Here is a 26,694-nt window from a genome sequence, read left to right as displayed (position 1 = left end):
TTCGGCCCGTTCATTTACGTCAAAACGGCCTTCGGCCCATTCATTTCTATCAAAACGACCTTCGGTCCATTCATTTACATCAAAACGGCCTTCGGCCCATACATTATGTCAAAATGGCCTTCGGCCCACTCATTTCTATCAAATCGACCTTCGGTCCATACATTTCTGTCAAAACAGCCTTCGGCCCACTCATTCATGTCAAAACGACCTTCGGTCCACTCATTTCTATCAGAACGACCTTTGGTCCGTTTATGTTTATCAGAACGACCTTTGGTCCATTTATGTTCATCAAAACGACCTTTGGTCCATTTATGTTTATCAGAACGACCTTTGGTCCATTTATGTTTATCAAAACGACCTTGGGTCCATTTATGTTTATTCATATCAGACTTACGTCCATAATCCCAATTTAGCAATTCATAAAGCGTATAAGGGAATAGACAATTGGACATTCACAATCATTCAAATATCGATATTACTCACAGTGATCGGCTTGTGGATTCGCCCTGGAGCTTGACCCTACACATTCCATGAACACAAAAGGGTCATTAACCATTCAATCCGTTCCTTAATTCACATACTCCTCTTTAGGCTTTATTCTTATCCTATCAACTCATTTACAATGCTTAACATATGCCTAAGAGTGCTTATAAGTGAAAGAGAACGGGAAACGAAACACAGAACGCATGAACAAAATTTCAGAAAATAGGGTACCCGCTCGAGCGTGTACTTACCCGCTCGAGCGGACCCTTAAGGCCTGCAAAAGTACTGGTTGCATGAAAAATGCGCTCGAGCGTGGAATAGAGCGCTCGAGCTGAAGGCCTGTCTACAAAACTCCACGCTCGAGCGTGAGGTTTCCCGCTCGAGCGGACATCCAACTCTGCAAAAGTGCTGGGAGCACGATTTTCCCGCTCGAGCGGACATCAAAATTCTGGGTTTCCCAGATCCTGTTCTTGAGCTCCAAATCGGTTTTCCAGCTACATTACTTGCATGCAATGGCTCAAATTACACATTTACACATGCTAACATGCTACTAATACAGAATTACAACATCAGGAAGCTCAATTTCATGATTTATCTACATGCATGTCCCATAATATCTCAAACCCATCATCAACATGCTCAAATTCAAACATTCAAGACTTATACTCCCATGATTTGTACATGCATGTGGGAGATGCTCATCAGTCTCAACTTAGATAACACAAATGGTGATCAAAACATGAGTTTCCTTTAACATTTCACATGGACTACACACATTTGTGCTCAAACATGCAATTTCAAAGTAATTTCTTACATGCATGCACATATTAAGCTTCAATTCAACAATTCCAACACAATTTCATTTCAATCTTATTCTTGATCACCAAATTAGCTTGAACACACAAAATTACGAACCATAATCCAAGAATTACTCACCTAGAAGCTTTGATCTTCTAAGCTCTAGTCAATTCTTGAGCTAAATCCCCAAAATTTCCAAGCTTTAAGCCAAATTGCACAATTTCTCTCCCTTTCTCTCACTAAGGCCGGCCCTCACTCTCTCACAATTGAATCCCTCATATTCTTGAGTTCATAAGAGTTAAAGGGGAGTGTAATGCTATCATACAATAAGCCCCATTAACAAATATTTATATATAAAATAATGGGGTACTTAATTTATCAATTTAATTAGTTTAAATTGACCAGAATCAATTTTCAATTAAATTTCACCGTAGGCTCTAAAAATTATGCCAATCACAATGGCGTAATCAATTTCGGGTTCTGTGGCCGATAAGGCCCTCAATTTAATTTCCAGAGCAGATTATTCAAACAGATATTCCTACGGTGAACAGGTAGAATTCCAAAGTCGCATATATTCACATAATGGCACACAAAAAAATCATATCAAAACATATAGTCACATACGTATTAGGGACCAATTAGCATATTACGGAACAAGGGTGTTACAGTTAAAGACTCACCCTTGAAGACCACCTTTACTACTGCAACTCCAGCAAGTTCTTTGAGCTCAAACCAGCCCAAGAACACCAAAAACAACTTCAAGAAGCCTCAGCAACAAAGGTATGGTGTTTGAGTGTGTGTTTGTGCACAAAAGTGAGACAAAATAACACTTTAAGGCACAAAATGGGAACAAACAAGGAAGAATAGATACAAGTGTATATCTATCTTTCAAGCCTCAAATTTTTGAACCTAGAGGAGGGAGGAGATGGTTCTCTCTTATAGAGAACCAAAAGCAAAGCTTCTTGGGAAAGCTAAGGTTCAAGGCAATCCCTGCATACACGTGTATGGAGGATAGTTCTGGTGCCTTCTAGCTGTGCCAACTGGAAGAAAATATCTCCAAAAAGGTGATAAAAGTGGCCGACCAGGTGTTTTGATGAAGCGGCGCAGTTTCGATCCATCCGGGTTGATGCCGAACTTCTCCCAAACTAGTTTTCTTCTCTCATTTCTCATTTTCTTCAACTCCAAACCGCTAAACAAGGTGTTTTGAAAGATTTTTTAGAGATTTCATCTCTCTCTCATTCTTTTCCACTTTGTCCGCGCTCGGTTTACCGAAAGGCGTAACATTTAACAAAATGCGAGCGTCGGAACATCATAGGAACGTTGTTTCAAAAATGTTTTGAAAGAGAGGGTTTTAAGGTCTAAAAACCATTCAAAATAGCTTTGGTACAAAATGGGGTGTGAGGTTAGAATTTGACACTCCTCTTGCCGAAGGAATTGGACCTTTGCACTGTACAACTTTCAACACCAAGTAAAACATCAATAGCGCCCAAGTTTTAAGGGCGGTCAAAAATGAGGTGTCTACAGTGTCGTCCGTTGGCGATGAGTCAACCAACCGATCAAACGGTTGTGTGCCTGATCTGAAGCGGGTTGATCATAGACATTGATTGGAGATGCATGCAATCGTACAGATGAGATGGCACCCGATCGTGATTAAGTGTGATTAGTCAAGCCATCTATTCGGTGTTAGAATGATCTGCACCATAGATCGTTGATCTAATGGTCAGATCCATCAAGGCCTATAAATAGGCTACGAAATTAGCCATTTTATTCCATCCAAAATCCAGAAAAACATTCCTACGATTCTCTCTCTCTCTCTCTCTCTCTCTCTCTCTCTCTCTCTCTCCCTCTTGATTTTGAATTTTCGATCAAGAGTTTCTTAAGAAAATTTCTGTTTTTCTTATTGATAATCAAGTTCTACAAATTTGATTATCAGTGTCTTGGTTTCTTGATTATATCAAGAGTGTTCTGATCTATTGTCGTCAGTGCAGATGCCGATAGACTAGATCATTAGATCAGACTTCATTGTATCCTGGAGGCAAATTTGTTGTAAACCCCTGCACCCCTTTTGGTGGGTACAAATATTGTCTTTAGGAAAGCGACTTACTAACGCGACTTGAAGCACTAATTTTCTATTCTATATAGACAAGATCATTGTCGAATTTTGAAGACCCAAAGACCACCATTTGAAGAATTCAAGACCATTTGTTCCAATAATCTGAAGACAATACTTGGATATTGCTATATCTATTTAAAAAATTACTCAAGATTTCATGAAGCTTGACCGTTTTGATGAAGGAAATTTCTGACGCTAGCAAAAGAAGATGCACTTTTTGCTCACCACTCTCAAAGTGGTCTATGTGCTAACCACCCCCTATCCAACGGAGCAAGAAGAAAAAACTGTGGAGCAAACTCGTGCCCGAACCAAATGGGAGAATGCCAACTACATTTGTCGAGAACACATTCTGAATGCATTATCAGACTCTCTATTCGATGTGTATCAACATCTGAAAATGGCAAAGTAATTCTGGGACTTATTATAGTCAAAGTACCTCACCGAGGATGCCACCAGTAAGAAATTTCTTATTAGTAATTTTATGCGTTTTACAATGATTGATACAAAGCCCATTATGGAACAATTCCATGAGATCCAACATATTCTGAGTCAATTTCAACAAAAGAATATAAACATGGATGAATCTTTTGTAGTTTCATCTATAATAGAGAAACTGCCATCTTTTTGGAAGGACTTTAAGAAAATTCTGAAACACAAAAAGGAAGATCTTACTTTAGAGGAATTGGCTCAACACCTCCGAGTTGAGGAAGAGTCAAGGTTACTTGAAAGTAAAGATAACCAATTGGCTCAGATGTTCAAGATCCACATGGTGGATGATGGTAAGAGGTTCAACAAAAAGAAGTGTAAGCAAGAACCCCAACCCAAGAAAAATGCTAAGAAGCCGAAAGGCACTTGCTGGCACTATGGCAAACTAGGGCACTTCAGAAATGAATCCCGGTCATACAAGAAGAGACCAAAAGCATCAAATGCCAAGACCAAGTTCGTGGCTGTTGTATCCAAGGTGAACATGCTCGAAGATGCTGGTGACTGGTGGATTGACTCAGGAGTAACAAGGCACGTCTGCAATGATAAGAGTCGTTTCACTACTTATGAACAAGTGAGTGATGAAATAGTTCTCTACATGGGCAACTCTTCAACTACTGCTATCAAAGGCAAAGGGACGGTGGATCTAGAGTTTACATCTGGAAAAGTCCTAAGTCTTAATGATGTTTATCATGTACTTGATGTCAGGAAAAACCTTGTATCTGGAAGCCTGCTTAATAAGTATGGTTTCAAGTTAGTATTTGAGTCGGACAAATTTGTCCTGTCTAAGGATGGGATTTTTGTTGGGAAGGGCTACATGTATCAAGGAATGTTCAAACTTAATGTTATCAATAATACAACTGTTTCTGGTTATATTGTTGATTCTTTTTCTTTATGGCATGCTCGTTTAGGTCATGTTAATACTAGGAAAATGCATGATATGGTTAATTTAGATTTAATTCCTAAGTATGACATCTTTGCTTGAACTTGTGCAAAGATAATAGGAAAATGCATGATATGTTTGAAAAATGTAAATATTGTGTGCAATAAAAAATTACTCACATTCCATTTCCTAAAGTAGATTAAACCACATCTTTGCCTGAACTTGTGCATAGTGATGTATGTGACATGCATAGTACCCCCACTAGAGGTGGTAAGAAATATTTTGTAACATTCATTGATGATTTTTCTAAGTACTGTCATATTTTTTTTTTTTTTTTTTTTGCATTCAAAAGATGAGGTGCTTGATAAATTCAAGATTTTTAAGGCATAAGTAGAAAATCAGTGTAATGTCAAAATAAAGAGACTTAGGTCTGATAGAGGCGGTGAATACCATTTTCTAGAATATTGTGAAAATATTGGTATTATTCATGAGAAGTCTGCACCCTACACACCACAACAAAATGGAGTAGCTGAAAGAAAGAATAAGACATTAACAGAAATGATTAATGCCATGCTTTCTTATTCCAGTTTAAGTTTTGGTTTTTTGGGCGAAGCCTTGCTCACTACCTGTCACATACTCAATAGAATTCCTCTCAAGGGAAGAAATGTTATTTCTTATGAACTTTGGAAAAACAAGAAACCTAATCTTGGTTACTTGAAAACATGGAGCTGTAGAGCAATAGTTAGATTGCCTGAACTAAAAGGAAAAAATTAGGTAAAAAAGGAATTGAATGCATATTCCTTGGTTATGCTATACACAGCAAAGCATATAGGTTTCTGGTAGTAGAGCCCAATGGAAACAAATACCATCATTGAATCACGTGATGCAGTATTTTATGAGAATCGTTTCACAACCATTTCAAGGTTGGATTCTAATCAAGAAAATGAATCAACTCCTTTGATGTCTATAGAGGAAAGTGAACGACATGAACCTATTGAGCCTAATGATGAGCCTATTGAGCTAAAGAGGAGTAAGAGGGCTAGGACTAAGAAGTCATTTGGCCCTAATTTCATTGTTTACCTTGTAGAAGGAACTACGAAAGCTTATTGTAAGCAAACAATGATTTCTTTGAATATGGATTCAGATCCATTAACCTTTGAGGAGGCTATGAAGTCTCAAGATGTTGCTTTCTGGAAAGAAGCAATAAACGATGAGATGGATTCTGTCACGGGTAACAATACCTGGATACTTGCTGATTTGCCACCTGGATCCAAATCCATTGGTTGTAAATGGATTTTCAAAAGGAAAGTGAAAGTTGATGGCACAATTGACAAGTTCAAAGCAAGATTAGTTGCTAAGGGTTTTACTCAAAAGAAGGGTATCGATTATTTTGATATATATGCTCTAGTGGCTAGAATCGCCACCAATCGAGTGTTGATTGCCTTACCCTCAATCTATAAGCTTGAAATCCATCAAATGGATGTTAAGACCGCTTTCCTAAATGGTGATTTAGATGAGGAAATCTACATGCAACAACCGGAAGGATTTGTTATACAGGGTCAAGAGCACAAAGTGTGTAAACTCGTGAAGTCACTATATGGACTGAAACAAGCTCCAAAACAGTGGCATGAAAAATTTGACAACGTAATAGTGTCAAATGGTTTTAGAATACATGAATCTGATAAGTGTGTGTATAGTAAGTTTACTGGAAATAGAGGTGTAATCATATGTTTATATGTAGATGACATGCTTATTTTTGGTATTCACAATGATTTCATTGAAAGTACTAAACGTTTCTTGTCGTCTAGCTTTAGTATGAAAGACATGGGTTTGGCTGATGTAATTTTGGGTATTAAGATCAAACGAGAGGACAATAATTTGATTCTAACCCAGTCGCACTATACTGAAAAAATTCTTAAGAAATTTAATCAATATAATTGTACACCCATGTCTACACCTTTTTTATTCAAGTTTGAAATTGTATCCCAATGCTGGAAGAGCTGCTGATCAACTCGAATACTCAAAAGTAATAGGTAGCTTGATGTATGCCATGACTTGCACTAGACTTAATATTGCTTTTACAGTGGGAAAACTTTGTAGATACACTAGAAATCCCAATAGTGTGCATTGGCATGCTGTTAATCAAGTACTTAGGTACTTAAGAAAAATAAAAGACTATGGAATAGTCTATAATGGCTATCCAGCAGTGTTGGAAGGATTCACAGATGGTAGTTGGATAACTGACCGTGAAGATCACTCATATATGAGTGGTTGGATTTTTACTCTTAGAGGAGGAACTATCTCCTGGGGTTCTAAGAAACAAACATGCATAACACACTCAACCATGGCGTCAGAGTTTGTAGCGTTGGCTTATTGTAGCAAAGAGGTAGAATGGCTAAGGAATCTCTTGTTAGAGATTAAGATATGGCCAAACCTATGCCACCAATATCTTTGCATTGTGATAGTGACACAACTCTATTACGGGCCTATAGTCATGTTTATAATGGAAAGTCCAAGCATATAGGACTGAGACATAGCTGTGTCAGGCAGTTAATCACAGAAGGTGTGATTACCATTAGTTATGTAAAGTCAAGTGAAAACTTGGCTGACCTCTTAACAAAGGGACTTACAAGGGATTTGGTGTGGAAAACATCAAAGGGGATGGGTCTTAAGCCCACTTAGCATAATCACTCTTGGTGGAAACTCAGCTCAATGCTTGAAGAAACATCAAGTCTTGAGTTCAATGAGCCGAAGTACACTATATGTCATGATTGCAAGCACTTAGTATTATATCATTTTCATCCCAAGGTTGAAGTGCTTGGTACCTATAATGTGAAAAGAAGAGGATGAGTTAGCAAACTCTTAATAAGCTTACAACTGGGTTGTTAGGGTACTGTAAATTACGGGGGTACTCTTAGTAAGCTTACCTATATGAGTGTAGGAGGTGGTGCCGCTTCTTATGAGTCCAAGGGCTTGACTCTAGAGCGCTAAACAGGATATAGACACAAGGCCAATCCACGTGTTGGTTTGTTTGAATACTTGAGGTAACCTGTATTGTGCGTGAGACATGTCCGGTTAGTCGTATAAGATCGCTAGTTCAAAGACAAGTCTACTATGCCATCTTGACTAACTTTGAGATGTCTTCACTAAGTGAATGATTCAAATCATAAGATATCTTCACCTATGCATAAGGTTGTCAAGTGAACCAAGAGTCATCATCTGGTATTCTGAAAATGGTGGGGGAATGTTGGGGAATTTTCAAAATGTATAGTTAAATTTTTGGGTGTTTTAAAAACCTTCCATGTTTTCTTTGGAAAGCATGAAATAAGCTTGGGGACTTTGTCCCACATTGGAAAGAGAACAAAACATGGAGCACTTAATAAAGTGCTACATGAAATATTCCTTTGAATATGGAATTATGGGATGAAAGCTAGTGTGCATACCATCCGCACACGTATACGCACACGCGCATGCGTGGCATGGAAAGTGGGCTAGATGGCATTTGATGGCACACTTTGCACTTAGCTCGGTGCAAGGCGCCATGAGGGCGCTTTCTTATTTGTATCAGACAAGTTGGAGCGATGACGTGGATCCAATGTGGCATGGGTGACGTGGAATACAGTCAGCTCCACGTGGCAGTGATGTGTCGTCCGTTGGCAATGAGTCAACCAACCGATCAAACGATTGTGTGTCTGATCTGGAGCGAGTAGATTATAGCTGTTGATTGGAGATGCGCGTGATCGTATGGATGAGATGGCACCCGATCATGATCAGGTGTGATTAGTCAAGGCATCTATTCTGTGTCAGAATGATCTGCACCATTGATCGTCGATCTAATGGTCAAATCTGATCGGAGGGGACATGACCATTTGATCAGATCCATCAAGGCTTATAAATATGCTATGAAATCAAACATTTTATTCCATCCAAAATCCTGAAAAGCATTCCTGCAATTCTCTCTCTCTCTCTCTCTCTCCCTCTTGATTTTGAATTTTCGATCAAGAGTTTCTTAAGCAAATTACTGCTTTTCTTATTGATAATCAAGTTCTGCAGATTTGATTATCAGTGTCTTGGTTTCTTGATTATATCAAGAGTGTTCTGATCTATTGTCGTCAGTGCAGACAGCGATAGACTAGATCTTTAGATCAGGCTTCATTGTATCCTGGAAGCAAATTTGTTGTAACCCCATGCACACCTTTTGGTGGATACAAATATTGTCTTTAGGAAAGCGACTTAGTAACGCAACTTGAAGCACTAATTTTCTATTTTATATAGACAAGATCATTGCCAAATTTTGAAGGCCCGAAGGCCACCATTTGGAGAATTCAAGACCATTTGTTCCAACAGTTTATGCTTAAATTTTTTTTCCTATCTTTTTTCCTTTCATTTGTTTCCTCAATAATTCAATCTATAAATTTAAGATTCAAACACAACACAATCACAAGAACATTGAAGTTTATACAAGTATGTGTTGAATAACTTGAGAAGTTTATGAAACACAAAATGAATATCAGTAATTTTGATAAAAATTGCTATTCATACAGAATTTTTTTTGCAAAATATATTATTAAAATGATGTAATAATGATATTTTTGTAATTAATTATCATTTCAATAGACAATTTATTTTAAAATTCCAAGTCTCAATTTCAAATGTTGTATACAAATTATATATACATTTCGTTGTATATCACTAACTCTAAATAGATTTTTCATTATTTTTTTTTATTACTCTAAGTTTTACATTTCAAATTTCAATGTTTTTTTATCTCGTTCCATCTAGATTCGTCTTCTTCTTTTCTTTTTTCTTTTTTTTCCCTCTAGATGACGGTTATAACTATATGCTATTTTTACATGTGTTGCGTGTGTGTTTGTACCTTTCTAGTGCATTTTTTTCATTGAAAATTTTTTGATGTAACTGAAATAGAACAACCATCATAATCAAAACTGCATCAATCTGATTTTAAGTGCAATCCTAGACCTTATCCCAATTAAGTTGGCAACAAAAAATAAAAAATGCTAATAATATCCATATGTTGGGGAGCTGATCTAATAAATTTACTTCAAAGGTTATTGTACAGGGAGCAAATATATTCATTGCTTTCCATACTCTTCGTGTTCAAGTTTTGCTTCTTTCCGAATGATCTAAGAACATAAAGACGATGAGCTACCCGGCGGTGTGTTGCCAGAAAAACTCTTTGACGGTCAAGTTAACACACTTAGAGAGAAGAAGAGAGAGGAGACAAAAGACAATAGCCCTAATGACCAAAATTGCCGACCTGTGCACGGAGGTGTTGCGCCATTTATATAGCTTTTGCACGCATTACTTTGCTCGTCATTTCCTGGATGCGTGGATGTACTACCCTTTCTATTCCTTACACGTATACACGTCAACACTTCTAAACAACATTTGGCCCAATGGCTAAACGGTATTGACGCGCAACTACTGGCAGGTTTTCCTCCTCACACTCCAATTGGGTCACGTAGCGACTCCTGTCGTGCTACCCATAACCCGGCACAAGGCCTTTTACCAACTCTCATCAATAGGCTCAGCTCCGAGTTGTTTAACCAATCAACCGTGGCTCGACCAAATATTGCTCGGTCCATACAGAGGACAGTGTCATTAGCTTGGACTTTCCTTAGGTCAGTCCATTCCACATGCAGTCCAGTCCTTTGTTCAGTGTAAATTCCCCTTAATTGCACACATAGCTCGGTCTATTCGGCTCATTGGATTTTTCCCTCTCAGTTATCTAATACACATCTATTGATATGCACATATGATGTCGATGCATTGTGGATATATAGTAAGAGCATGATGAACTTTTGGTTATCATCGTACAAAATATTCATGACTTTACAGTATATGGGATAGGAATGCACTTTTTATTTTAAATTTTTTATTTTTTCAGAGAAGGGCTAGGAATTCAAGTAATCTGGTGCGTCCATTTATGTAGAAGTAATGCATCAAATAAAGACGAAATGAAATAGAGATCTCCATTCTAATAGAGAGGAAATGTTAGAATTTATAAGTGCAGGATGTTCTTATTTTCAAGCCATGACAATAAGTGATTAATGAAAGTTTTTAAGTTAAACTGACCTTAGCTGAGACAACAAAGTTAGGATTTGAAATGCAAGGATGAAAATCTCTTTGCTAAGCAAGGCATATTGATAAAACTTTTACAACTTAACCTTGTAAGAATAGACTATATTTTCATAATTAGGGGTTCAAATTCCAAAATTACACAAATTTTAAAATGATGCATTATGTCAACGAAAATAATATTTGAACACCATGCAACTATCTATCAATCAACATATCATCTAATTTTTGTCATTGGTTTGTGTCACTCCATGCAGCTATCTATCAATCAACATATCATCTAACTTTTGTCATTGGTTTGTGTCACTGACTAGTTGAACAGTTTTCTTTCTTTCTTTTTTATAGGCAAAAAGAAAATTTATTAACTTGAAATATAAAAATACAACGAGGCAGTAAAGGGGAGAAAAAGAATGGCATTACCAAAAGGCATATCCCAACAAAATTGGCACACACCTAAAGAAAAACTCAATCCATACCAAAATCTCCAAAAGAAAAACACCATAAGTTGGTAAGGTGCCAACAAAACAACCATCTATGAAAGTATACCACCTAAATGTGCATGTAGAAAACTAGATCACACTATTGGTGAGGTAAACTCCTTCTCCCAAGATTAATTAAGAAACGAGTCTGAGCAACGTGGATGGATGCTGCAAAACTATTTTCTTGCAAATCAAGGTTAGCACTTGCCCAACCGTGTCATTAACCTAAGGACACTTCGATACTGAAGCCAAAAATACTTTAAGGGATACAAGAACTCACGATTACAGTTACTCTAATAAGGACCTCAACTCTAGAAGGTGAAACCTTTATATAAGAGTGCATGCCTTTGAAGCTTTCCTATTTCAATTAAGAATATAATTGCCTAGCAAGTATTTATTTTCCTCTATTTATATGGGACACTTCCTAATTTGGATAAGATTTAACCACCTAGCTAATGCTTTCTTATCTAGATTAGTTAGTCCTATCATACATTTGGATTGTACAATCTCTGAGTCATACTAAGCTTTGCTCTTATCTACAAGAAGTTATTTGGTGGGTTTGATTTGTCTAGTGGCTGTGTGTCTATTTTATGAAAAGAGAACCTATTTTATAACAAGAGAACATATAATCATTTTATCTAAAGTATGAAAAAAGAAGAAGAGAAATTAGTTACGAAGCCCAATACATTTGACACAAAAAAAAATCACATAAGATATAGATCGGACTTATAGAATAATTTTTGTCTATCTAGACAATTCATGTTGTGCCACGTAACACTTTTATTCAAGGTCTTATTACATCATTTTTTTTAATCGGCAAAAAGAATCTTTATTGATGAATAAACAAAACCCATATAAAAAAAGTTATACATCAACAAAGAAAGAAGCTGTAAAAAGCACGATAGCCAAACATAAAGATTCCAACTTGGTTGGCACCAAAGCCGACACAATCATATGATAGCAACCCACCATGTTGGTGGGAGACCAACCAACCAACAAACAAGAAAAACAAGACAACAACAACAAGGGCACATGTCCAATCACAACAGTAACCAAACCGCCACACCCTAATCAAACCTGCAAGCAAAATCTAACTAGCTTAAAATTGTATACAAAGTCATGCACTGAGTACTGTATGTCAAATATGCAGCTCTTAGCCCAAAAAGCAACCCTTGTCTTCACTAGTTCCTCCAAATCAGCAAAATCCGGCTGCCACCCATTAAATACTATACCATTTCTCAATCTCCATATAGACCACATCAACACAAAAAGGTACAATCTTCCAAATACACAGCTCATTCTTTTTAAAATTTGCACCAGACCACCACTACAATAGCTTCTCCACAGAACCAGGAATTGCCCAGCTCAGCTCCCACCACTTCAAAATCCCAGACCAAACCCTCCAAATCAATGGGCATTGAAGTAAGACATGGTTAACATATTCCAACTCCTCTCTGTAGAAAACACACATGGTTACTAACATTGGCGCCCAACACTCCAATTCTCTGCAAAAAAACTGATGTCTTTAATCTGCCTTTCCATGCTAACCACCCAAAAAACTTAATTTTGGAAGGGGCAACATTCTTCCATAACCACTTTGTAATTCTTAAATCAGGCCCAATAATAGCTACACACCATTTCTACACCCATGCCACACTAAACTAACCTGTTGATGATGCTTCCCACCTCCAGCAATCCTCTGCTATCAATAAAATTCTGGGGCCTTTATTCAACCACTCATACAATGTATTGACTTCATCCTCTTCCCAAGTTCTCAAAGGTCTTCCAAACACTAGATCTTATTCCCTTGTATTCCCCTCCACCATATCTGCTTCACATAATATGATGGTGTCATCTAATTTTTCTCCAAATCCAAAGTTGGACATCATGAAGGGAAAAAAAAATCCTAATTAACTGAATTGTACGCCTTCTCAAAGTCAAGTTTTAGACTAACCCATTTTTTCTTTGTTACTTTCCACCAATAACACCCCCATCAAGTATACAAATTCCTCCTATGAATGCTGACTGAACCTCACTAATGAGTTTAGGGACTACTTTTTTCATCCTCTTTGAGAGTATCTTAGACAAAATTTTATAGGCTAAATTTTCCAAGCTGATTGGTCTAAAAGCCAACTAGGTTTTCCTTCTTAGGCAATAAAGTGATAAAAGAACTGTTCAACCCCTTAACCAATTTTCCATTCTCATGAAAATCTTGTAGAAATTAAATAATCTCATTCTTCATCACTTTCCAGTTCTTTCGTAAACATGCCAAGTTAAACCCATCTAGCCCTGGTGCTTTGTTCCCACCGCAGTCCTTTATCACAGCCCAGATTTCATCTTCAGTAAATTATTCTTCAAGCTCTATGGCTGCCTCTTCATTTCCAATAGTTATGAAAGGCCCTGTTAGCTTTGGCCTACTTCCCCACACTTCTATATACAATTTCCTAAAATGCCTTGCCACTGCTTGCTTCATTCTATCAGGTTCTCCATAGCTAACCCAATTTTCAGTTACTCAGTCCAGTAAATTCTTGATCTTCTTTCTATTTGCCATCACATGAAAGTACCTCATGTTTTTATTATCCCCATTTTGAACCCACTTGAATCTAGATTTTTGGTGCCGAAGCCACTCATTTCTCCTACTTAGTTTCCACACTAAATTTCTCAATTCTCTTCTTCTACCAATCTCATCTTCTTGTAATGAGCCATCTTCAACTTTTAAGTTAATTTCATGGAGTTTTTTCTCTGCTACTTTTAGTTGATTTTCAATGTTACCAAATACCTCCACATTCGATTTTTTCATATCCATCCTTAGCCCTGATAGCTTCTTCATCAATCTATATCCTCCCTAGCCACATACCTCTATCTCTTCCCAAGACTTCTTTACCAATGGCTTATGGTCTGGGTTCCCAATTCGTTTCATTCTTCAGGAGTAGTAGAGGACAGTGGTCTGATACACTCCTTGGCAACCCCATTGTTTTAGACAAAACTTTTCAGGCCATGATGAATCCAACAAGAACCTGTCCATCCTAATCCACCTATGTTCTTCAAAAGAATTGCACCAAGTGAACTCTCTACCCAATAGAGGAATGTCTGTTAATTTCGTTTCCGCCATAAAATCAGTAAAGTCATTTATTTCCCTGTCTCTCCTTGAGCATCCCCTCTTTCATTCACTAATCTAATTTCATTGAAATCACCTACAATACACCAAGAATTTTGAAAGGGTGGCCTAAGACTAACAATTGATTCCATAGCTTTCTTCTCTTCCCCACATCATTTGGTGCATAAATATTAACAATGACACAATCGAATGATTGATTGAACATACTTAATACAATGAGAAAGTTCTAAAAGGATGAAAATAATGATTTGGTTTATCAATAAATGAGGTAGAGGCCATGCATATATAATAAATTCATGATACAATTTAGGAAATGATATAAACAAGGCACTAAATCAGTGATTGACACAATCACAAATTATGTACATAATACTTAAAAAAAAGATTCTATATATTTTAATTCCTATATTCAACACTCCCCCTCAAATTGGTGTGAAGATATTCAACAATTGCAGCTTGCCAATGGATGACTGGAGCAATGTCGATCCTACAGACTTTGTGAACATATCTGCTAACTACTGAGAGGAAGAGACAAAGAATGGACTCACAATACCAGTCTGAACCTTTTCTCGAATGAAATGAATAGCAACCTCTATATGCTTAGTATGCTCATGAAGGACAGAATCAGAAGATAGCATAATAGTAGACTTGCTGTCATAAAATAAGAAGGCAGGACCAGTCTCCTTAAAACCCAACTCTGCTAGGATAGAACGAATCCATAGAATCTCATATGTTCCTTGTGCCATAGTTCGATACTTAGCTTCCGCAGAAGATCTACAAACAACTGCTTGCTTCTTACTCTTCTATGATATAAGATGATCACCGTAGAAAGTGCATAAGCTAAAAGTAGAATGTCGATTAGTTCTAAATCTTGCACGGTCAGCATCAGTAAAATAAGAGAGTCCAAATTGAGAAGCAATTGTAAAGAATAATCCCAAGCTAGGAGAGGTCTTCAAATATCTCAAAATGTTATGAGCCACATCAATATGTTCTGTACGAGGCGCATGAATGAATTGACTAACAACACTGACCCCAAAGGTCAAGTCAGGTCTAGTGTTGGTCAAATAAATTAGACGTCCAACAAGACGCTTATACATGTCTGGTTCCTCTAGCAACTCACCAGACTCTGATGTGAGCTTGACATTGGGATCCATAGGAGTAGACGTAGGGTTACACCTTAACATAACAGTATCCTAAAGTAGGTCAAAAGTGTACTTTCTCTGAGATAAGAAAGTTCCCTATGAGCGAGCCACCTCAATCCCAAGAAAATACTTAAGACTCCCTAAATCCTTAATATCAAAGGTGTGTCCCAAATCCCTTTTTACTTGATCACTGCCTACAACATCGTCACCTATGAGAATAATATCATCTACATAAACCAACAAGACTATACACTGGCCGGCTGAATTATGATGGATGAAGCAAGTATGGTCGGAGTGGCACTGAACAAACCCCATGGAGATGGTGACAGAACTAAAATGACTAAACCAAGCTCATGGAGATTGTTTCAACCCATACAAGACTTGCATCGACACATTTTCCCAGAATACTCCCCTTCAGCCCCAAAAACCAGAAGAAGGTTCCATATAAGTTGTCTCAAGAAAATCCCCAAGAAGAAAGGCATTCTTGACATCAAGCTGATAAAGTGGCTAATAACGGAATGTTGTAAGAGAGATAAGAAGATGAACCAAGGTAAGCTTGGCAATAGGGGCAAAACTAGCACCAAAATCCTTGCCAAGAACTTAGGTGAAGCCCTTACCACCAAGTGGGCTTTGTAATGGTTAACAAAGCCATCAGCTAGATACTTAATAGTGAATAGCCATTTACAACCCACAGTACTCTTGTGAAAAGGTAAAGGAACCAAATCCCAAGTATGATTTTGTTATAACGCTGTCATCTCAGCCTGCATAGCCTCCACCCATTTTGGATTCTGAAGGGCCTCAAACACAGAATGAGGAATGGCCTCTAATTCAAGCTTGCCAAGAAAAGAGTGATAGGTAGAGGGGACCATTCCTATAGAAGATACTGGGAAATGGGATTATTAATGCTACTCAAAAAACCCCAACGGTTTGGAGAATGTCAATCCTAATGAGGATTACAAAGAGGAGTTGGAGGAGATGTATGTAAAGGAGAAGAAATACTTGACCCAAAGACTGGAGAGGCAGTAGGGGAAGTTGAAAGCGAGGGCGACAAGAGTATACCTGCAATGAGGGGGTAAAGGATGGAAAGGTGGAGAATGAGGGTGGACAACCTCATCCGTAACCTCGTCCAAAATAGGAATAGGGCAAACACTAGAAGTAACGGAAGTGGAAGCCTGCAAAGGAGGGTTAGTACCAAAAAATGAGAGATCCTCACAAAAAAGTAACATCCAAAGTATGGTTGAAGTGACGAGACATAGGATGAAAACACCTATACCCTTTTGACATGGAAGAATACCACAAAAAGACATAATGAATTGATGTGTCATCTAACTTTGTACAAGCGAGACTGCGATCCTGAACAAAATAGGTATACCCAAAGACACGATGTAGGAGAGGAAATAGAGTAGTGTGGGGCATAAGAACATGAAATGGGTTAAGATCCTACAATACACGACTAGGGTTCCTAATAATAAGATAGACATTAGTAAGGACAGCCATATGTCAATAGGACTTAGGGACACTCATACCACAAAGGAGACACCGCATAACAGACATAATATGATGGTTTTACGTTCAGGAACACCATTTTGGTCAGGAGTCCGTGGACATGTAAGTTGTTGAAGAATACCAGTCTGATTAAGATAGGAACGAAAAACATTGGAAGTATATTCCCCACCATTATCAGAATGGATATTCCTAACAACTGTGCAAAACTAAGTCTTAACCATTTGCAAAAATTGAACAAAAATAAAAAACACGTCAAACTTACAATGAAGCAAATATATCCAAGTGCATCTAGTGTGGTCATCATTACATGTGACCTAATATCTATGACCAGAAAAATTAGGAATTGGAGATAGACCCCAAACATCGGAATGTATAAGGTCAAAATACTAGGGCACGAGCCATATGAGGTATGTAACTGGCACAAGTATGTTTAGATAATTCGCAAACCACACAATGAAACTTAAAATCTTTGCAAGCTTTATTTAACAAAGGAAAAAGTTGACATAAGTATTGAAAATTGACATGACTCATATGTGCATGCCACAATTCTAAAGTTTGAACATTAAAAACACATGATATAGAAGCAAGCAAAACAGACGCTTGAAAATTAGCTAAAGTAGAAGGAGGTTGGTCCAATGGATCCCCAAAGTAGTAAAGTCCATCGTGCTCATATCCCCTGCCAAAAATTCTCTTCGAACTCAGGTCCTATAATAGACACAAAGAAGGTAAGAAAATAACAATACAACTAAAAGACTTGGCAAGCCGACTAAGGGATAGTGGATTATATGCAAAATTAGGAATATGCAAAATAGAGGATAGAGTAATATCAGGAGATAAAGACACTTGACCCTTATGACGAACTAAGGATAAAGACTTATCAGGCAGACAAACAGATTGGTCTATAGTAGTAAGAACTGGAGATGAAAGAAGGAAAAACTCACCTGTCACATGATCATTAGCCCCAAAATCCAAAACCCATGAAGGACAACATGAAAAACAATAAAAGTACTTGTAACAAGAGTAGCAGTAGTGGAGGATGATGGGCCAAAAAAACTAGTGGTTAAAGTCCCAAGCTGATTCTGAAGGTGGCCAATCTGAGTTTGTAACTACGATAAAATAGGAATACTCGGAGACCCAGAAGTATGAGAGGCCTCCACTAAAGCAGCAGTCTGAGGTGTGCTAGAACCACGAAGGCAAGAAGATCGTTATCGCAACTCAGGATGAAGTTTGAAGCAGCGAGCCTTGACATGACCAGGAGCCCCACAATGATGATAGATAACTGAACCAGCAAAACCCTGAGAACCAGAGTTTGTGGCAAGGGTCATCAGGTTAGATAAGACAGGAGTCATTGGAGTAGTAGTGGCTAAACTAGACACCGACGACACTCATCATTGTCAATGGTGGCGAAGGCCTCATAGAGGGATGGCATGGGTGACATGCTTAGAAACTGAGTTCAAAGAGATTCAAATTCAGAGTTTAAACCCATCAGAAACGGATAAGTGTGCTAACGGGCAAGGCGGCAGGACACAAGAGTGGCGGCATCTACTGGTAACTCAGACAAGGGCTCATATTGAGCCAATTCCTCCCAACGGACCTAAAGGTATCCAAAAACCTTTGACACAGAAAGCAGATTGAGAGGCACGAGCAATATCCTGATAGAGCTCAAAGATGCGAGCATCATTATGAGCATAGGCATACATTTGAGACAAAACACGACAAAGACTCGAAACCATGTCGCAATAAAGAAACAAATGGTAAATATGGTCCTCCGTGGAATTGAACATCCATCCTAGAATAGTGCAATTATCTATATCCCACCAGGCACGTGTAGGATCCATTCCTACAGGCTAAATAGAAGATGAGAGCCAATGGGCCTTTCCCTTTCCCCCTAAATAGAATTTAAGGGAGCAACCCCAAGCAGCAAAATTTTTTTCATTCAACACCACACTCGTAATACAATGAATAAAAGTGTGATGAGAAAGAGAAAAATCAAAATTCATTAGTACAGGTTTAATGGGGATATCAAAAGCAACAATAAGGGATGGGTCAGTCATGGTGGATGAATAAAGGCTAGAAAACACAAAATCACAACAACACAGTCCAGAAAAATACAAGAAGCTAGAAAAAACTCAACGGCTAGTCCAAATAAAGGCTACCAAACAAATTTGATAGTCCACTAAATAAATAAATAAATAATGCCAGAAAGGTGCTTAATATATCAGCACCACACCCTGGAAAGGAAAAAAACAGGAATTGAACTGCCCTAGAAGAGCTGCCAAAGCATCTATGGCCAGAAACACCCTGGTTGGTAGCCAACAAGACCATTGGCAGTACTAGGGTAGCCTGCTGAGGGGTGTAAAGGGTTGGGTAGGTGGTTTTAGGGGTTCTAGGTAGCTGGGTGGGGCTATCGGGTAAAATAGAGGACTGGAAGGGGATTATCGACACTCAAGGAAGAAAGAAGAGGATGAAACAGTGGCTGGGCAGTGGGGTAGAGGTGCTGACAATGGCTGGGCAAAAGACTAGGGTTTATGTGCTTTGGTTCTGATACCAAAAATGATGAAAAGAATGATTTGGCCTACCAATAAATGAGGTAGAGGCTATGTATATATAATAGATTCATGATATAATTTAAAAAATTATATAAACAAAATACTAAATTAGTGGTTGACACAATCACAAATTATATACTGTAGCTTAGTTTTCGTGCTCCTTTTGGATACGATTAACCCTACAGTTCGGACTCACGTGGTTCTGAATCTGATTTCACAAGTGGAATGTGAAATAGATAAACACAAATGAGTCAAAATCCGGCAAATCTTTTGGAAAATCAATGTTTGAATCAAATGCCAAAAATGGAATGCTTTGTCAAATTTCAAAGTCACCACCTAAATATTTTTCAAAAAATTTAGAAAACCCGTGACTCGTGCCGAAGGCCACTTATCTGTCATCACCAAAGTGTCTCGGTTCCGGAATTTAGATATGAGAAGGGAAGGAATGTGTTACGGGAATAATGAATGATGTGTTGGCTTTGCCCACTAATCACAATGAAGGTTGACTCGAGAAAGTTCATGGAATGTAATGTTGTTCAAGGGTCCGTTTCCCGCCGTATTTTGAGCCGGCAAAGCGTGGCGCTTAAAACAGGTTCCGCCTTCCTTCCAGAGTAGCGCCCAGTAAAATGTGTGGTATGTTGGGATATGTAAAGGTTCCGCGTTCCTTCCGGCTTGTGACCGGTAAAGCGTGAGGTTCCGCATTCCTTCCGACTTGTGACCGGTAAAGCGTCTGACTCGTGGAGATAACTTGTTAATCGATCCGGTGTTTGATATGACATTATTTGAAAGAATGGAAAATGAAATGATAATTGGATTACAAGTTGGTGATGATGGACTCACTGGATTGCTTGTGACTATAAAGGAAAATTATTAGTTTTGTTTTGTAAATAATTGAGAAATTGTATTAAAAAGGGTTTGTTATTCTTGTGTTATGTTTGAGCTCGAATTGATAATGCAAATATGGATGTGATGTAGTTGTGATATGTTGGATTATAATTGATAATGCAAATGTGGATGTGATGTAGCTGTTAGACAAGTAGGAGTGGAGTGTAGGATAATTGTTGTTGAATATAAAGGAGATTTGGATTTCTATATTAAGGAGTTATAGCAAATATGAATAGACTGTTGGGAATGGAGTGTGTGAGGGCTGTTTTGAGTATTAAGGGAACTTGAACTTGAGGTTATGGTGTTATAATTAATGTAATTAGTAAAAAGGAAAAAAGGAAATAAAAAGAGGAATGTTAAGATGGAAATTAAATGAGGAATATTTTGGAATTGGTTAATCAATTTATAATGATGTTGTTCCTTAAACATATTTGTTTTCAAAAAGGATTTATGGCTTTCAAATGATAAGGGATAATTTTGTATGGCTAAAGGTTTTCCTTAAATGTTCAAATAAATTTTGAGAAAAATGTACTCTACTTGTGATATTGTGAAACTACAAAACATCACCGTACTATATGGTATCACCCTGCATGCATGATCATTTCTATCTATAGGATGGTTATTGTTTTAGAACTATGAGATTCCTACTGGGCAATGTGTTCATCCCTTGTTGTTTCATTTTTCTTACAAGAAGAGAATTTGGTATGACTAGTTGGAGAGTTAAGAAGTCCACGTGTCTATTATGTGTAATTTCATTGTACATTGATGTTTGTAGTTATTTATTTCTAACTCCATAGCGGAAACTTGGCATGTATTATTATTGTTGTTGTATTTATTATGAGAGAGAACTTGTATTATTATGTTTCTATTACTTTAGGGTAATAGATATTTTTAAAAAAAAGGACCAAAATTAAAGGCTTTTGATAATGTTTCGAGTAATTAAAATTGGGGCCTTACACTACTAGCATAGTATATGATCCAATTCAAGACATGTGGTAAATCATATATTCATTTAAGAAAGTTGAATACGACATTGGTTAGTATGATGAGTCAAACCGATATGCATGCGAGACGAGTGTATGCAAACATGGGAAATGCTAAGGAAAGATGATGCTCTATGCTACCATTATAAGTGGATAAATAAAAGGTAGAATGAAATGGGGGTTGGAAGACATACACCATTATTACATATTTTTTCCCTCGCTCAGGATGGTTCGAATAAGTGTCCGAGTCTCCGAATTAATAGCTTACTATTACAACACCAAAAAAGTGCATTTAGCTAAATTAACTACTCATTACATATTCAAATGAACTAGAAATTAACTAGCTATCTAATTTTATTACAACAAGGGTATTATAACAATAGTTAATTACAACAATAATATTAATACAAGCAATAATAAGGCACAACAATCACATGCACAGTGCCCAGAAACTGTTCTGTCTGCCCAGACTACTTTGCCTCACCTTCAGCCACTACCCTCTATTTCTGCCAAAAGTCACTGTCTACCACACATTGGGGGCCTGTCGGCCCCAAATAAGACCCAGCCAAGTCCAAAAATAGCCAGTCGTGCCCTAATTTCATGCCAAAAATGTTTTTTGTGCTCTGAGGTGAGGACAGTGCAGACAAAGCCTTTCTAGGTCCTATTTGTCCATTCTGCTCTTCTCTGTCGCATTAAACTCAAGAGAAGAACAAATTCGAGTCTGAAACCATCAATAAGAACAAGTTGATGGCTTGATGATCCCGAGCACGTTTGGACAAAATTGAATAAATGCAATGAAAAACCACCACCCCTCCCTCCTGCCATGAAGGCTCAAAGAGGGAAGTAGACACGCTCTAAGTCTCATCAATGTATTATGGATTGATAAGTGACAATTCTCAGAGCAATGGACTTGGCTTAACGCCCGGCCAAATCCAACCATCTAAACATTTTCTCTATGTCGGTTTCATTAATTTTAAACCAATTTTATTAAGCCTTTCCATTCTTTAACCAATTTTCCAAAGTGATGTTTTAAGTCCACTAAATGAGAAGAAATGTCAAACGAAAAGTGATTCATAGCATAAAAGGGAGACTACGCCTTGACAATGAACCTCCGTAGAGATTAAGCCATGGAGCATAAGTCTCTTTCTTATGCCTTGAATAACAATCAATCATTTGAAATAACTCTCAAACGAAAGAAAAAAAGAAAGGTGGGAGAGCGCAGAAATGATCATGTGAACTTGATTATTAGCATGAGACCCTTGATATGAAAACTAAGTAAAACAAAGCCATCAACTCAAATGACTCAGTGTCTAAGGCCTAAACAACTGAAGCCACAAGGACTTACAACACAACAAGCTAGATATTCAAAGCATAAACTAATTAAATAAATTAGGACAGCCCTAAACAACCTCTAATATGTGAAAAATAGTGGCTAAAAGTATACGAAAAGAGATAAGGAATTGTCACGACCCAAACCCGCCCCTATGGGTTTAGCATCGTAACCGACCAGTAATCCGTGATTACCGAAGGCCTGCTTAATAGTAATGACAATAATACAAAGTAAGGGGCTGGCGGAAGCCAAACAGTAAATAAAAGATGTCTAATGAGCTGTGAAAACCTGAATGCAAAAAGACTTTTATGCACAAGCCACATTCATAACCAAAACATTTATACATACGTGATATACACATGATATCCGAGTTAGGGACCAAATCCCTTCAATCTAACTGTACAGTTGGAAAGCCTTATTCATCTATTACAAAACAGAGACAAAAGGGGGAATCTGAAACACCCCAAAACAGCCTTGGCTTGAACGGACTTGGAACCTCGAAGTGAGGCACAATGGTTGCCTTGACAAAAACATAAGCTTAGCTCAACGCTCCTAGCTCCGGTCCGATGCCTAGACACCTACATATGAATATAAATAGTGAGCTAAAGCCCAGTGAATAACTAATGGATAAAGAGGTTAAGAATGAATGTCCTTTCATTAATTAAAACAGTCATTTGCATCAGTAAATCAGTTAATCAATCGGTGGCTCATATTTCATGCCATATCAGTCATTTAGAAATCATAACAGTCATACGTGGTACGTCCAATAGCAAAACAGTACAGTAGGTCTTAATAGACCGAACAATCAGTTGATGGCCATTATGACAGTAAATAGTTGTAGTTCAAAACATTGGAACTAACAGAGATCTCTGTAACAATAACAGTAACAGTACAGTAACAGTAAGTTGCTATGGATGCCACGAGTACAGTTTACAAATAGGACAAACATTCATTTAGTAAGTAATGTCATTTCAGAAAGTAGTACAGTCAATCGTTCAGAAATAATTATAGTTGAACGTATCTTTACAACATTGTTACTCACAGAGTACTGCGCTACAGACAGGGTAGTCAGCGTCCTCGGGTGCCAACCCTACACAGTTGCAGAACGAACACACACACTAAGTTATACACTTGAGATTAATAGCTTAGCCCCTAAACTTGACTTGGTGTGGTTCTATAACATTATCCTCATTAAGATGCCTTAAACATGGCCTAGGAATGCCTAGGATGGGATGAGAATGCAAAAATTGCACTTTAAAACACTTTTCAAAATTTGCTGAAAACAGGGGTCTTGCTCGAGCGTGGCTTTCCCCGCTCGAGCGTGACTTCCCTCGCTTGAGCGGACTACAAACCCATGAAAAAGTACTGGATGCACGTTTTTCACGCTCGATGGACGCTCGACCCACGATCGAGCGTGAGACTCAGACCCTCGCTCGAGCGCAGATTACCTCGCTTGAGCGGACTGCAACACACATGAACTTCTGGGCATATGCATTTCACGCTCGAGCGTGACTATCGACACTCAAGAGGAAGTGCATGTACTCAGAGGGTACGCTCAAGTGTGAAGTCCTCCGTTCGAGTGTGGATCAAAAATCTAGAATTTCCAGATTGATCCCCAAGCACAAAACTCAAGCATTAAAACTTCAAACTCGATTCTTTTGGGCTAATTTTATGGAAAACACTTAGAAACCCATAATACATCATGTTTCAAAGATCAGTTTATAAAATCAAGCCCAAAGGTTTGCCAATTGAACACTAAATTCAAAGAAACTAGAAGAACAATGCAAGAACACAACATGCATGAGTTCCCATGAACTCTAATGTTCCAAAACATGATCAAATGCAAGATTGAGCTCAAAATCAAGGTGAATTCATGGACTACAACCAAAATATGGACAGGCGTGTGGAAATTCTCATGTAAATAATCTCAAAACTCAATTATATGGACATGCATGCACACATTGCTACTCAATTCAACTCTTTAGGCTAGAACTTGACTCTAATCTCCAATCTTTCCATGAACCATGCAAGAAACAACTTAAATTCATGTTCAAGAGGGTGAGTTTCCTACCTTAGGTCTTGAATTCCAAGTATGCTAGCTCAATTTTGCAAATTCTCTTTAATTCCTCTAGTTTTCCAAGCCAAATCTTGTTGAATCAATTCTTTTCTCCTACTCCCCCTCTCTCTCTCGGTTTGGTCTAGAAGTTGGATGATGAATGGTGTATCAAAATGCATGAATTAAGCCTCAAAGATGCTTTTGAAAGTGGCCCACTAATGGCAATCATGTAATAAACTCAAGTTGATGTAATTTAACATTATTTAATCTAATTTAATCATTCCAAATTGAATTTTTATGAAACCTACCATAAAATCACATAAATCCTAATTAACATATAACACTAAACGATTTCTGAATTGGTCGCCAATAAGGCTTTCAATTCGCAATTCGAAGCCAAAACACAAACAAATCATTCAATGACAAACAGATAGAAATGCAATTAAGCAACATGCTAATGAAATCAAGCTAGGATTTCATCTTAATCGATTATTTATCATGCTCAATCACAGTTTAACACTAATCAGAGGTGAGGGTTGTCACAGGAATGAAGAGACACAAAGCTAGTAAACAAGAGCAAGGAGATACGGCTAATGTCTCCACTTTTTGAGACTTCTAAACCATTTTTTCAGCCCTTTCAAACTCTAAAAACCAGTTTGAAAGCTAAAGAAAAGATAGCAAAAACAAGAGATATGAGCTATGAGTTAAGGCACGAGAAAGGGTGCTAGCCCTCTCTACCTTTGGTAGCTATCCAACCCCAAGTTCCAATACTTGAAATGGATCCAAAACAACACAAAAACACTAGGAATAGATAGAAAGAGACAGAAATGAAAACAAGGAGAAAGGTGGTATACTTTGACCTCTTGAAGAGGACAGCCTTTTGTTGTTAAACCAAACTCAATCCAAAGGCCCTCTCAAGTGTGAATTGTGATTCACAAGTCTCAACCAAGGCTCTAAGGCTTTGCTCTAAGGTTAGTTTTGGTGTATAGATATGGTGTAAGGATGACAAAATATCTCAAAGCTAGCTTGCACAAGAAGAAGGAGCTCACAAGGGTGATTTAGCTTCTTTGAATTTTTTTTAACCCTCAACACAGTGATTTAGGCTCGTTTTTATAGAATTTGAGAAAAATAGGTCAAAAATATCTTCAAAAATGGACAGCTGGCTGATTCCTGCCCAAAATAGTGTTTCTCGCTAAGAGACCCGACTGGCCCGAAATGGCCACGATCGGCTCCCAATGTGCTCCTCTGTTCCTTTGTTTCATTGTTAGTGCAGGTCAGCACAGGTTTCAAAAATGAAATTTTGGGGTAAAAATAGTGTAAATATGAAAGGTCTGGGCTCATTTCGAAGCTTGAACTTAGATCCTTCATTGAGAATTCGAACCACACTCAACGCAACTTTTATCATCGAGTGCGCAGGACAAACCGTCCAAGTCTTGCGGCCGGTCAAAAATAGGGTGTCTATAGTTGCCCTTCTTTGATAGAGCTCAAAGTCATGGAATGATGTGAGTGAATGTCAAAGCCCATAGATGACCCATTTGACGAGGCCATAAGACTTAGGCAAGAAAATAGATCAAAATACAATTGGTTGAACCCGAGGGGTGCCTACATATCCTTTTGCCAGGAATCAAACCTGCGTAGTTTAGGGGTGAAATGCAAAATGATATGTAGAAAATAACTTATGATCATGCAATGAAACAATACAATGAAACATTTGAATGAAAATAACAAGCAATGAAATAATGCAATCAAAACAAGAATGCAACATTAAACGAAAGCATAAATCAGAG

The 26,694-nt window shown here is 37.8% G+C and overlaps 1 protein-coding gene across 1 annotated transcript; it reads left to right on the top strand.

Annotated features, from left to right (window-relative positions):
- The first annotated feature begins 5,612 nt into the window (after positions 1-5,612).
- Positions 5,613-7,751, top strand: LOC145796124 (uncharacterized). The gene is made up of 3 exons (XM_082881138.1): positions 5,613-6,349; positions 6,861-7,146; positions 7,650-7,751. Exons 1-3 carry the CDS (start codon positions 5,613-5,615, stop codon positions 7,749-7,751), a joined length of 1,125 nt encoding a protein of 374 aa, XP_082737264.1.
- The last annotated feature ends 18,943 nt before the right edge of the window (positions 7,752-26,694 follow it).

The sequence above is a fragment of the Camellia sinensis genome, chromosome 7 (assembly GCF_055761805.1).
Source record: "Camellia sinensis isolate YWXY chromosome 7, ASM5576180v1, whole genome shotgun sequence".
Lineage (NCBI taxonomy): Eukaryota > Viridiplantae > Streptophyta > Magnoliopsida > Ericales > Theaceae > Camellia > Camellia sinensis.
This window is presented reverse-complemented; position numbering and strand designations above follow the sequence as displayed.

Coding starts and splice junctions, on each gene's coding strand:
- LOC145796124 (XM_082881138.1), top strand. CDS start 5,613: ATGGAAACAAATACCATCATTGAATCACGTGATGCAGTATTTTATGAG. Junction 6,350..6,860: donor AAAGTGTGTAAACTCGTGAA/GTCACTATATGG, acceptor AAAACTTTGTAG/ATACACTAGAAATCCCAATA. Junction 7,147..7,649: donor TGGCTTATTGTAGCAAAGAG/GTAGAATGGCTA, acceptor CTGGGTTGTTAG/GGTACTGTAAATTACGGGGG.